Source organism: Numenius arquata, chromosome 14, assembly GCF_964106895.1.
Source record: "Numenius arquata chromosome 14, bNumArq3.hap1.1, whole genome shotgun sequence".
Classification (NCBI taxonomy): Eukaryota; Metazoa; Chordata; class Aves; order Charadriiformes; family Scolopacidae; genus Numenius; species Numenius arquata.
In genome coordinates, this window is record NC_133589.1 from 17,043,624 (window position 1) to 17,057,945 (window position 14,322).

General features: G+C 46.0%; 1 protein-coding gene across 1 annotated transcript in view; it reads left to right on the forward strand.

Moving 5' to 3' along the window:
- The first annotated feature begins 409 nt into the window (after window positions 1–409).
- Window positions 410–14,322, forward strand: part of XPO6 (exportin 6) — a 45,603-nt gene continuing 31,690 nt past the window's right edge. Inside the window, exons 1-5 of the mRNA XM_074158467.1 lie at window positions 410–494; window positions 2,290–2,402; window positions 5,847–6,044; window positions 8,663–8,822; window positions 9,751–9,828. Of these exons, the coding sequence (XP_074014568.1) occupies window positions 443–494; window positions 2,290–2,402; window positions 5,847–6,044; window positions 8,663–8,822; window positions 9,751–9,828 (601 nt within the window). The 5' untranslated portion in view covers window positions 410–442. The remainder of the gene's footprint in view (window positions 495–2,289; window positions 2,403–5,846; window positions 6,045–8,662; window positions 8,823–9,750; window positions 9,829–14,322) is intronic.

Below are 14,322 nucleotides of genomic sequence, written 5' to 3' on the forward strand. Positions count from 1 at the left end.
CTCATAAGTTCCAGGAGGGGTTCAAGGCCAGGTTGGATGGGGCTTTGCTCAACCTGGTCTGGTGGGAAGTGTCCCTGCCCGGGGCAGGGGGTGGCACTGGATGGGCTTTAAGGTCCCTTCCAACCCAAACCATTCTATGGTTCTATATTGGTTTAGTTATTTAATACAGCAGAGCAAATGGTCCTTAGTGCCCAAAGCTTTCACTTGCAGAGGACAAATCTTGTTGGCTACTTGACCCCAATGAGCAGATTGGAATTTAAATTCCAGATTATTTTGGTTTCCACCTGGACTTGGTGCTCTTGTTAGGTTTTAGGTGCATCTGTGACATGGACTATACCAACCTCCTGAGTGCAAATCAGAGTGGAAGTCACTTTTAACTCTTCCCTCCCAATGTCGTTCCCAGGCATCTGAAGAGGCCTCGCTACGGGCTTTGGAGAGTCTAATGACAGAGTTTTTCCACAATTGCACAACAAACGAGCGGAAACGCGAGATAGGTGAGTTCATGCCACTTTTAAAGGGTGGTCCCCTTTGCTTTCTGCTGCCTGTAGGCCTCAGCAGAGGTGACTTGGTCATGTCAAAAAATATAGTCAATGAAAGTGCCCTTTCTGGTACCAGACTGGCATCTCAGCCTCTCCTGCTTGTGGCAGGTCCTAGAGATAATTAATATTCTGATAACTGTCTACTGCTGTGAGCATGGAGATGGAGTTTTTTATCAAGGGTAGGAAGTTGATTGAGGATGTGATCTTTTTTTCTGCCTGTTCATTGTTGAACTGCACATCCTGGAATCATAGTATCATGGAATTGTCTAGGTTGGAAAACCTCTACCTTCTGCCTAGAGATGGAGCGTGGACTTCAGATTTGTCCAGCATTGAGACGGGAAAGCAGAAGACTGTCCCAGTTAATGTGAAATGGCAAGTGGGAATAAACAGGGAGGTTTCATTTTGGCTGGTTTTATTAAACATATTTTCCTTCTGAAAGCCAGCGGAGATCTTACGGGTGCTCTAGATTGGCTTCTCGCGCCTGTGGTTAATGGCTGTAAATAGGCTGTTTGCTTTTATTCTCCAACTTCTGTCATCTCTGTAACTTCAGTGCCAAAAGTATGAAAGACTTCTCCCACAATCTGGGAGGTTTCTGGAGCACAAGTCTTGTGAGGAGCTGTTGAGGGAGCTGGGGGTGTTCATCCTGGAGAAAAGGAGGCTGAGGGGAGACCTTCTTGCTCTCTACAACTGCCTGAAAGGAGGGTGTACCCAGGTGGGGGTCAGTCTCCTCTCCCAAGGAACAAGGGATAGGACAAGAGGAAACGGCCTCAAGTTGCTCTAGGGGAGCTTCAGGTTGGATAGTAGGAAAACCTTCTTCACAGAAAGGGTTATTAAGCCTTGGAATGGGCTGCCGAGGGAAGGGGTTGAGGCACCATCCCTGGAGGTATTCAAAAGACGGGTTGCCATAGTGCTTAGAGACATGGGTTTAGTGATGGTTTTATCAGAGTTAGGTGGATGGTTGGACTAGATGATCTTAAAGGTCCCTTCCAACCTAGACAATTCTGATTCTATGAAAATAAAGAATAAGCAACTAGGCAAGTTGGGTTTTTTCCTGCATTGTGGAGATCTCCTGCTGTGGAAAAGGTAAAAACCTTCATAATCCCCCATTTTCCTGCTTAAATTGCAGGAAGGAAGCCAATTGATGAAGGTTTAAATCTGATTATCCTGTAAAACAGCCCCTGCAGCTTTTCCCTCTGCCATGTTTGCCACATGGGGTACAGCTGGTGCCACATTTGGTAGGTGGTCACTTGATGTGAGGTGACCGAACCCTGTACCTGAGTGTTTGGAGAGGTTTTTGATATAGTGACCTACAACAAGGGTGTTTTATAACGCTGTGTGTGATGTGAAGTAGCCCCGGTCTTTCCCAGTGACCTGCTATCCCACCCAGCATTTGGCTTTTATAAAAAAAATGGTGATGCTCATAATATCATTTTTGTGTGATTTCTTTTAATATCCAGCTATTAGTCTGGTGTAGTATTTATGTCAAAACTGCATTCTCAAATAACATACCTATTTTGTTTTCATTAAAGCCTATTGTTAGATCGCTTTGTGTTGGAGTTGATTTTTTTTTTAATTTTATTTTATTTTATTTCTTTTTTCCCTCCTCCAGGTTATTTTAGTCATTCCCTGAACGTGGGATTTCTTCCACGCTCAGCGTGTTGCTGTGCTATCAGTATACATTGTTACGGATATTTTTTACGGCTTCAGAATTTGAATATATATTTTTTAATACTTTTTTTTTTTTTTTCAGAGGAGCTTTTAAATAACTTTGCCCAGCAGATAGGAGCCTGGAGATTCTGCCTCTATTTCCTATCAAGTACCAGAAACGACTATGTAATGATGTACAGTTTGACGGTGTTTGAGGTAAGACGTGTGCCCTTCCCTGCTCAGTCCGTTTTCTGTCTGGTACAGTTTTATACGGCCATCGATTTTATTTGAAAATGTTTGTCTAGAACGGCAGTCCTAGCGAGTAGGGTGATAAAGGAGGCTTTTATTGCTCTCTCCTAGAGAGGTTGCTTAATGGCAGGCTGAGAGTAGGAGAATATGAATCTTTGTACACAAATTGAAGAATTAATTTCCTGGCATCTCTAAGTACAAATTGCCTACAGTTTCAGAGGCTGCTTTGAGTTTTCTGTACAATGCTTTTAAGAGAGTTATTGCTTTTTATACTCTTTTTATGGTCAGAAGTATGTGCATGACTACCTGATGCTAGCTCCTGCAAACTTTAATGCTAAGAGGGAAGACAAAGTTGCTTTTATTTTTCTGACGGTCTCGTAGTTATGGTTGATGCTCTTGAACTACATCCCACAAGCTTACGTGCTGGCTGTAGCGTTAAGGTCTCTTTTAGAAGACCACATCCCACTCTTTACCTATTTATAAAAGAACAAAGTTATGGTTAAAAGCCTAAATATTGATTTCTGTATCTACTGGAAGAAACAAAAGTCCTTTGTGAACAGCTCTGTTTTATCAACTGGTTTCTCAGTGACCAGGGCAGCGTCTTGCCCTAATGATGTTCTGGGGTTGGGTCTGTGTCACACCTCACCCTGGTCTTTGGTGGCCTCTACATTGTGTTCCTGTCTGAGCTGTGCTCCTAAACCAGAGGGGGTTTATATCCTTCCCAATGTGCCACTCTTTAGATAGAGCAAACAAGTCTGTTCCTAAAAGATGTGTTATTTTGCCAAATTATCCGTGTTGTTGTTGTTGTCTTCACTTAAAACGTTCGCTTTATTGATCTGAGCTTGCACAGGGAGTCTGGGCTCGATCTGGTTTGCCTTCCTCTCGAAAAGGGCTAATCGTGACAAAATGTATGGGATTTGTTCCCTGCTCCGGGGATGGATGTCACACAGCAGCAGCCTGCCATAATTACACTGATTTTCGTGAAGAGGAAAACACGTTTGATTCCTGAGCCTCTGCTTCTATGGAGGAGGGAGGGAAAGTTGTACTAACAAAATAATTGTGCCCAGAACTAAGCAGAACAAAGAAATCACTGTCCAAGTGTAGGGTGAGGGATGTGAGTCCACGGCTCAGCCGAGAGATTGGGATCTCTCCACTGAGGAGCTTGAATTTCCAAAGTTAACTGCTGTGGTGCTGCATGTTTGGCTGCTCCTCGTAGTCTGTCCTAGTCTGCACCTTCAACAGTCCTCAACCATATATAGTTGAAGACTGTATAAACACAAGGATTGTTCCCAGAACTTCCCGAGAATGGTGTATTTTCTAGAACGTCTAGGAAGTTAAAAGTGGATCTGGAATAAAAATCCTTTTGGCCCCCTTCTGGATGAGCCATTTTCACTTCTTGCTTTTGGAGAAGAGAACATCTTCCCCCAAACATTTCACAGCTGGAAAAAGCTGCCACTTCCAGGTCAAACGAGTAGGACGAAACTCAGTGGGCATTAAAGCATGAATATTAAAGCTAAAGCATCTTCCAGTTTTATTGGAGCTTCTGAAACTCTGGTTCTCAAGGAACTTTAATTTGGTTGGGTCATCGTTGCTTTTAAGCAATGCTTCTGGATCTCCTCTGTGATAAAACCCCAAAAGAAGCCTCTTTGAGGCACTTAATGTATAAATATACCTCTGTACCTCTACCCTGTGAACTGGAACCTCTGTACAGCACGTCCATACTGTGAATTGGATCTGCTTGGACTATAAATAATCTTCCATTTTCTGCAACAAACCGCTTTGCAGCGTCTCCTGCTTTCAGGTTCTCCGAGCTGTGTGCCTGCAGATGGGCATAGATGGGGAGTTATCTGGGCAGGCTCAGCTCCTAATGCTCCAGAGCCCCTAAATGGGATCGTAGCAGAGCAGGAAAGCAATTTGTGACTCTGCTTTCTCATGGATTCTGTCCGGTTTGAAGTGGACTTAAAGCTTTCTGGTAAAGTGGTGCCCTCTCACTGCGAGGCAGTCGCTCTGGTGACCTTCCAGCTTTGCTTCAGGAGACCTGGGTGGCACCGGAGTCATCTAAAGCTGAGCTTTCTTCCCCTCTTTTGTTTTCTTCTGCTTCATACAAGACTATGCTTCCCCCTTTAAAGGGGAAAATCAAGGTGTCCATGGCTAAAACATAGTGGAAATATTCTATATGCGTGCCATATAGAATATATATTTTGTTTGGGTCAAGCAGGACATATAGTCCTGCTTGACCCAAAACCAGTTAATAAAACCCCAGACCAGTAAGGTGCTGGTGGCTGTCACTTGGCAGTTAATAGAGATGTTGGTGTATTCAAAGAGGTCTTGGTAGCAATTTCTGGGGCATCGAAACCCATCGCTGGTGAAACTCAGCTCTTGGAGGGCTTCTATGAATCTGCTGCTGTTGTGGTGGAGGTGGGTTTGGGGGGTTTTGTTAGAGCTCATCCCTACACTCAGGGAGTTTTGTTCAGCAGGTTGAGCCATCGCTGTCTTTGGTTGCCCCATTAGGTACCAGAGCTTATTCCAAGTTAGTTACTGGTTCACGGTTTGCCCTCTGTTAAGCTGTTCTTGTTCTGCCAAGCTTAGTCTGCACACACTCACGTCTACACATTGTTAAAGGTGTCAGGGTTGGTCCTGGACCTAAATTTCAGCTCTTTGCCCAGCGAGCCTATGTCAGAGCTCTAACAAAACAGAAACATAGAGTCATAGACTGGTTTGGGTTGGAAGGGACCTTAAAGCCCATCCAGTGCCACCCCCTGCCCTGGGCAGGGACACCTCCCACCAGACCAGGTTGCTCCAAGCCCCCTCCAACCTGGCCTTGAACCCCTCCAGGGATGGGGCAGCCACAGCTTCTCTGGGCAACCTGGGCCAGGCTCTCACCACCCTCACAGCAAAGAAGTTCTTCCCCACATCTCAGCTCAATCTCCCCTCTTTCAGTGTCAAACCCTTCCCCTTCCTCCTAGGGCTCCCCTCCCTCATACAGAGTCCCTCCCCAGCTTTCCTGGAGCCCCTTGAAGGACTGGAAGGGGCTCTAAGGTCTCCCTGGAGCCTTCTCTTCTCCAGGCTGACCTCCCCCCCCCCCCCCCAACTCTCTCAGCCTGTCCTCCCAGCAGAGGGGCTCCAGCCCTCCCAGCATCTCCGTGGCCTCCTCTGGCCCTGCTCCAACATGTCTTCTGTTTAACCTGCTAATAGCTGCTTCTTTCCTTATCTACAGGTCTGTCCCTGGCAGCAGAGAAGGTTGAACTACATCATATGTAGGTCTTTAAGTTTTTACTGACCGTGCTTTCCTTCAGGTCCCGGTATCTTTAAGGTTAACCCATTCAGGAACCTAACACTTCAACTTCAGTGAAGCACTGTGACATTAGCATGTCTAACTGAGCTCATTTGGGGTGTCTTTTTCTCTTCCAGAACCTCATCAATAAGATGTGGCTCGGGGTCCCATCTCAAGACAAGATGGAGATCCGCAGCTGCCTGCCCAAGCTCCTGTTAGCTCACCATAAAACCCTGCCTTACTTCATCAGGAACAAGCTCTGCAAAGTCATCGTGGATATCGGCCGGCAAGACTGGCCCATGTTCTACCATGACTTTTTCACCAACATCTTGCAGGTAAGAAGTTTCTAAAGGGAAAACTTGATTTCATTCACAGCACGACATTATTTTGTTTCCTTGGGTAGTGACTTCCCTCGACAAAAACTAATTATGTGAAAAACAAAGTTACTTCTTAAATTCCTTTTCCTACGTGGTACATTTCTTTCTAGCAGTGTAAGTTTTTTGACAAAGGAACAATACTATGCAACAAGCCTTTTGAATTTTAAGTATTTAGGAGTGGTTCTTGAAAATGTAGGGGTTGTGGGCTATGTTTTAAGAAAAAAAAGTCGGTAAAAATACGGGTGCATCACTAGATGATTGTCTAAAGTGAAGGTTCTGCATGTGGCTGTTGGAGATTTTTCACCGAATAGCCAAAGATACCCAAAAATCCTTGGCACCTCATTATGTGAAGTCCCTACTGGAACGCTGTTGCGGTGTTTAAGAGGTTTTACAGGGAGACTGGGGTATGTATTTGAGGATCCCAGCTGAGACAGTGCCATCAGTGTGAATACTGGTTGCAATTCAGCACTGCCACAGTGAAGCCTGAGCCAGGCTGATGGCTCGCTGCTGCTGGAGCCGAACTAGGCAAACCTCCTCCTTGGGTTCCAGTTCTCTTAAAAATTGCTCATAATTGGCTTAAAGAAGCTGAGTGTAAACTGAAGTGCTGCACAGACGATTTCTGCTGGTATAATTACATGATTTGAACGCAGCTCTGCCCACAGACGAGCCACAAGGCAGTTGTTCTCAAAAAAAAATCAAAGTCCCCGAGTGTCAGGAGTTTATTTGTTACAACAAATTGATCTAGTATTAATTGCAAAATTAAACAAAAAACACTAACTTGGCATACAGAGCTTGTTACTAATTGATACAATCTCTTTTGGGATGGCTCTCTGTAATCACCTAGTGTCACATGCTGCAGTTTTTTTCCTGAATTGTCAATTTGACAATAAGTAGTCAGAGACAACTGTCTCCACTTAGATTTTTGGCTTTCATTTCACCTGATCTGCAATGGAAATGCTTTCTGAGCTCCTACTTGCTTTTCTAGCACTTTGGAGGTTATCTTAAGTGATTGCAGAGCCCACTTTGGGTACCTATTTTTCCTTAAGGCTCTCCTCCTGAACTCAGCTGCAGAAGAAAATGTTCCCATAAATTAATTTCTATAGCAGACACCTTCCAAAAATGTTCAGAGAGGGTGGAAGATAAACACTAATACTGAACTCCAAGACCTCAAAATAATGAAGAGTAGCACAGGAACAGAATTTCTTGCTTTTAGAGTTGCAGATGAGTCCTCTCTCAGGACTTTCTTCCGAGATCATTCGAGCATGGATAATTTGAAACATCATTTGAAGTTTGATTCTTTAACATTAAATCGTATCTGAGTATTCTAAGTAGGCTTTAAAACTTCTACTGAACCATTGGAGGGATGGACAAGAAAAGTAACTTGGACTATGGTATTGTCATTTTGCAAAACCAGTGATTCTACATACAAAGTGCTGCTTCCTTGGAGGTATAAAATCTGTTTAACATTACTGAAGTGCCAGGGCATGGTTTTGCTAAACTTCCTGGTATTGTCAGAAAATATTCTGAGAGGAGATGTTAAGTCTCTCCATAATTTACTAATGAGCTGTGTATTTTATTTAATTTTCTTTTTTTTCGTCGATTTTCTTTCTGTCTGCTGCTGTACCATCATGCTTCCTTTCTGAAAGCCAAGCTCATGTACATCTAGACTGAGAGCTCTCAGGTGGACTTGTTTTTTTCTATATATTTCACCAAACTGTATATCCTGAGCAATATTAACTCGGGCTGTTTGGTGAGTCAGTGAGATTAGGACCGAAGTCAGGCCGCATTACAGAATTTATGACTTTAAGGATTACTTGTAGAAACTGTGATTGGCGCATAAATCATTTTGGATGTTCCAGGTCAGCAGAGAAGAGCAGGGCTGGATTTCAGCTGAAAATAAAACTTTGTCCCACTTGAATGAGTCTTTAATATCCCTATGGCTAATGGAGGCGAAAAATCATTGCTTTCTCTGGTCCTATTCCATTGCGTTCCATCCGTGGTGGAAGTCTCTCTTTTTAGGGTAAATGAGAGGCGATGGAGATGCAAGGAGAGGTGGGATCCCTTAGCTGTGTTCTGGTGCCATCTGATATTGGCTGAAACTCTGTCTATGGGAAGGGACAGGCTTTTTAATGGGAAAGCCCTCGGCTGATGGTGCAGGCTTCTGATGGGAGCGTGGCTGCAGCTGCAGCCCCGTTACGTGGTGAAACCGCCGGTGCTGAGGCAATTCTGAGAAGCGATGGTGGCAGCAGAAGGCAGTAAAGAGGAGGAACAAACTGTTACTGGTAAACATGCTGGAACAGAGAATGTGTGCAATGACATTATGAAAGCTCTCGTGAAACCCCAGGGATTCCCATGGTGCTCGAACTGTTGCAACATCGTAGATTAATGTCTCAGGAAATCAAGTGTTTGCAGTTCTCTTCCCTCAATGTGCAGCGCTGCAGACTGTGGGAACTGATAATCCTTCGGTCCTGAAGCGCTTATAGATCCCCTCGTAGCGTTACTGACCCCCTGTTCGTCGGCTGGTGGCTTTGTGGAACGTTATCATTGCGTGTTACACGCCTGTGTTCTCCTCTCAGTTAATTCAGTCTCCCGTCACCACTCCTCTGGGACTGATCATGTTGAAAACTACTTCGGAAGAACTGGCGTGTCCGCGGGAGGACCTTAGCGTGGCCCGGAAAGAAGAGCTGCGGAAGCTGCTCCTAGACCAGGTGCAAACGGTGCTTGGGCTCCTCACAGGTATGAGTTACAGCGCTTGTAGCGTTGAAGTTCTCCATCACCACCCCTAAGATGCTGGCAGGATTGCACTTTCTGGGTTCGGTGAAGCAACACATGGGTGATGTGGTGGCTGCTCCTGCAGTTGGAACACTCAGCTCCACCCTCAGGCACTTGGGACAGCTTGCTATGAACAGGGTTGTGCAGCAGAGCAGCTGTATAGCCAAATAATGTCCCCCTTCTTATGAAGAGGGATTGAGATTGGCATACTATGTCCAGCTTTGGAGTCCTCAGCACAAGAAGGACATGGACCCGTTGGAACTCCAAGACCAGAAGAGGGCCATGGAGATGCTGGGAGGGCTGGAGCCCCTCTGCTGTGAGGACAGGCTGAGAGAGTTGGGGGGGTTCAGCCTGGAGAAGAGAAGGCTCCGGGGAGACCTTAGAGTCCCTTCCAGGCCCTAAAGGGGGCTACAGGAGAGATGGGGAGGGACTCTGGATCAGGGAGGGGAGCCATAGGCCGAGGGGGAAGGGTTTGACACTGAAAGAGGGGAGATTGAGCTGAGATGTGGGGAAGAACTTCTTTGGTGTGAGGGTGGTGAGAGCCTGGCCCAGGTTGCCCAGAGAAGCTGTGGCTGCCCCATCCCTGGAGGGGTTCAAGGCCAGGTTGGAGGGGGCTTTGCTCAACCTGGTGTGGTGGGAGGTGTCCCTGCCCAGGGCAGGGGATGGCACTGGATGGGCTTTAAGGTCCCTTCCCACCCAAACCAATCTGTGATGTTTCTATGATTGTGTGTAAAATCACTTGGTAATTTCCTTGGGCTCAGTAGGAGAAGACAACGTTCCTTGTCAGAGCACTAACGATGTGTTCTGCTGACGATCTTCTGCCGTCTCTGGTATGTTTGATCGATCAAGATGTCTTTTAGCAGCCTGTTCTGAAAAATGTCTCTCTGGCCAGGTATTTTGGAGAGCATCTGGGACAAACACAGCGTTACTGCTGCCACTCCACCACCATCCCCGACGTCAGGAGAAAGTGGTAAGGACAGCTAAAGCTCAATACTTGTATTTAAGCTACAAGATATTATTTCCATGTACTTTAACTTACACTATCAGGCATTTCTTTACTGTATAACCTTTTGCGTTAACCCTTTCTAAGAGCTGTTCATAGGCCAACACGTTTGTGGTTGGAAAGGCAAACCTCACCTGAAGAACCAATTTCCGCTGCAGGGCATGCCCCAGTGAAAATGCCGCCTCCTTGAAGGTTTCACCTATAGCTTCTTTTCCTCTGGTGGCAACAAGCTTTCTGAAATGTCAATGCAGCGAGCTGGCATTCTCAGCTATGAATTTTGGCTGTAAGCACATCAAAAAACAGAGCGGAGCAAAACAGAAACCCTAAGTAAAAACAAAAACAAACAAAAAAAAACCCTAAAAAACACGTGGCTAGGACTTTGTGCATATTTATTGTGAAAGTTTGTTTCATACCTATTCCTGTTAGTCTTTTGCGTGGGTGTTTATCTGATCTAAAGTCATTTACATGCATATTTCTTGGTTACCTGCAAAATGGAGAATGTATTTCTATGTCCTTGTTGTTGGAGCACATGTCACTTATCCTGTTAAGGCTAAATAAGGGGGTGGATGTAGAGGGTCACCCCAGGCATAAAGCTGATCTTGGTGACTTACCAGTGTTTCTTGTGCTTGATGGAACGCGGATCGCTGATAACGTTCAGCTCACCCAAGTGTTGTCCAGCAGCACGTGGGGTCTTTGTTCCTGCTCGTGGAAAACAAAGTGAGAAGAAATACCGTGATGCAGTGAAATCAATATTTTCTTTAAAAGCTCTGATCTTGGCTCTGTCTGCTTTTAACAAGAAAAAAAAAAAAAAAAAGAAGGGTTTAGGATCTGGGAACCTGTAATAACCAATTGTGCATGGGGAGAAGATGAAACCCTCGTGGATCTGATACCTGTTTCTCCAGGGTCATGCTGGTACCAAGGTACGGTGTGTTCTGTGAGTTAACACAGTTGTATCTTGTACCTTTGTCTCGCTCCCTCGTCTGAAGGACCTTAAACAGTTAATTGAGAGCTGCACATCACTTCCTTGTGGCCAGATAGCACTAGTCAGCTGAAGAGAGCTGCCTGTGATAAGCTTTCGTTAATGTTTTGGTTAGTGTTAAAACTTTCACGCTTAAGTCGGAGCAGCATTTCAAATGCTGCTTTCCTGTAGAAGAGCTTAAGACACTTCTGTATTTATATACAAAACGTCAACTCAAATGGGAAGGAATATTTCCTTGGAGTTTGCTGTAGCTAGCAAAAGTTTGCAGGGGGGGGGGAAGAATATTAACAGAAAAGAAGAAAACTTGTAGTATCACTTGGCAAGAGTGCACGTGCTGCTTGGAGAGGGCAGGAATTCCAGCTTCACCCACCCTGGCAGCAAGAGCCTCCATGCTTCGGTGTGACTTTGGGTAAGATTGGGGTCTTCCACAGCAAAAAGCTGATTTATCTTAGTATCAGCTGTCAGTAGGAAGTGCCTCTGTGGCCATTAGTGATGCTGTATTTGTACGAAAGAGCTTGAATTGCACCAGATAGGTGCCAGAAGATGCTGGATAGTGCAGGCGCATCCAAGGCCGTGCCTGCAGGAGGGGGTGCTGCACCGTGAACAGCTGGTTCCACAATTATCTTGGGGAAAAAAAAATAACCCTGGTTTATTCTGAGGTGCTAGTAAACTGATACAGCCCAGAAAATCTATTTTGTTGTCTAGAGTTGGAATAAAAATCTCCAAAGAACAGTGGGACGAGTTTTGGGCTGATGGTCAGTGGAAGCCTGTTTGTGGTGTCCTCTCAGTTCCTGGGGGAATGGCTGGATGGTGCTTGTGCTGAGGCAGCTTTTCATCCACCTGTGCGTTCACCTTGTGGCCTCAGGTTGTATTTCTCCAAGTGAAGGTGTGCTGCGCTTCCGGGCCTTTCCTTTCTCCCCTTTCAGGAAAAACAAACTAACTTCTCACACAGCATATTTTCCAGATAATTTCTAGTAACTAAGACTACACTGGCAGTTCCTTTAGAAGTTCAGGCTTAATTTCATTGGGTCCTGCCCGTGCAAACTCATTTTTTTGAAACTTTCTCTGTTTTTTTTTTTTTTCCTGTCTTCTGCCTTAACTACTCTCTCCGTGTTAAAACTGATGTGCTTCAAGCTCTTAAAGTCCAAAAGGAAGAGCACTGAGTGCTTCCCTCTTGCCCGCTGCTTGCTCACTCTCTGTATTTTGTCAAGGACTCTCTTTCTTTACTTTATTAACCAAATGTCCCTTGGGTTGCTCTTTGGTGATATGATCAGTGGAAGGATTCACAGAGTGGAGTAAGAGCCCTGGTGGGGTTGCTAAAGTGGAGAACCTATGGAGCTTAAAGTCATGGCATTGCACATAGCATCACAGAATGATATGGGGTTGGAAGGGACCTCTGGAGATAATCCAGTCCAACCCCCTGCCAAAGCAGGTCCACCCAGAGCAGGTTGCACAGGAACGTGTCCAGGCGGGTTTGGAATGTCTCCAGAGAAGGAGACTCCACCACCTCTCTGGGCAGCCTATTCCACAGCTCTGCCACCTTCAAAGTAAAGAAGTTCCTCATGTTTAGGTGGAACTTCTTATATTCAAGTTTGCTTACTTCCTCTTGTCCTGTCACTGGGCACCACTGAAAAAAGACCAGCCCCGTCCTCTTGACACCCTCCAGGCAGAGATGAATGCGTGATTGGAAGGGTGAACTATGGGGCCAACGTGGGTTTAGTGAAACTCTGCCATGACATTCTGCCCTGGACACCTTAATTGTTTCTCTGTCTTAAAAATTTGTGAAACCTGTAAGCTGACCATATGTCTTGTTACATCTGAGTCTCGTTCCTGCAGCAAAGTATTCCTGGTTACTTGGTGACACTTCAACTTTTTTTCTTGCTTAGATGAGGCCACCACCTTTTTCTCTTTACATTCAGGTGAAATTAAAGGTGTTCCAAAAGGCAAAATAAGCTTCAGAGTCCCTGTAAATGTTTAATATCTTCCGTCAGAGCCAAAATCTCTTTCAGAACTGGGAAAGTCTATGCTTCCTTTTTCCGCACAGGGAAGCACAAGTGAAATGGTTACTTGCAAGTCTTGCAGAGTTTTTAAATAGCACTTGAAGACATTGTTCAACTCATTTCTCCTACCGCTTAGGCAAAGGAACTCTCATAATGTCTATGTTGGGAAACATTTGGGTTATTGCATCCGTATAGAATTCACTCAGCAATAATCTCTCAGCCTCCAAATGTTGTCTTTGCATGATTTATAGCTCTTTACTTGATGAATCCCTTCCTGAGGCATATTCATGGAATCATAGCATTGTTTAGGTTGGAAAAGACTTTTAAGATCACCAAGTCCAGCCGTTAACCCAACACTGCCAAACCCACCTCCAACCCGTGTCCCTCAGCACCACATCTGCCTGGCTTTTAAATACCCCCAGGGATGGTGACTCCACCACTGCCCTGGGCAGCCTCTTCCAATGTTTGACAACCCTTTCCGTGAAGAATTTTTTCCTAATATCCATCCTAAACCTCCCCTGGCACAACTTGAGGCTGTTTCCTCTTGTCCTATCACTTGTTCCTTGGGAGAAGAGACCGACCCCCCCTCTCTGCCCCTCTCAGCTACACCCTCCTTTCAGGGAGTTGTAGAGAGTGAGAAGGTCTCCCCTCAGCCTCCTTTTCTCCAGGCTGAACACCCTCAGCTGCTCCTCGCAAGACTTGTGCTCCAGACCCCTCACCAGCTCCGCTGCACTCCTCTGGACCTGCTCCAGCACCTCAATGTCTTTTTTGTGGTGAGGGGCCCAAAACTGGACACGGCACTCGAGGTGGGGCCTCGCCATTGCCAAGTAGAGGGGGACCATCACTGCCCCAGTCCTGCTGGCCACACTGTTCCTGATACAGGCCAGGATGCTGGTGGCTGCCTTGGCCACCTGGGCACGCTGCTGGCTCATGTTCAGCTGGCAGTTGGCCAACACCCCCAGGTCCTTCTCCACTGGGCAGCATCAGCTACTCTTCCCCAAGCCTGTGGTGTTTGTGGGGTTGTGGTGACCCAAGTGCAGGACCCGGCACTTGGCCTTGTTGAACCTCACACCGTTGGCCTTGACCCATCGATCCAGCCTGTCCAGATCCCTGTGCAGAGCCTTCCTGCCCTCCAGCAGATCAACGCTCCCACCCAACTGTCTGAGGCTGCACTTGATCCTCTCGTCTGGGTCATAGATAAAGATATTAAAGAGGACTGGCCCAAATACTGAGCCCTGGGGAACACTACTTGTGACCAGCCACCAGCTGGATTTAACTTCATTGACCACCACTCCCTGGGCCTGGCTCTCCAGCCAGTTTTTCCCCCAGCAAAGCGTACGCCCATCCAAGCCATGAGCAGCCAGTTTCTCCAGGAGAATTCTGTGGGAAGCTGTGTCAGAGGCTTTACTAAAGTCCGTGTAGACATCCACAGCCTTTCCCTCATCCACTAAGCGGGTCACCTTGTCATAGAAGGAGATCAGA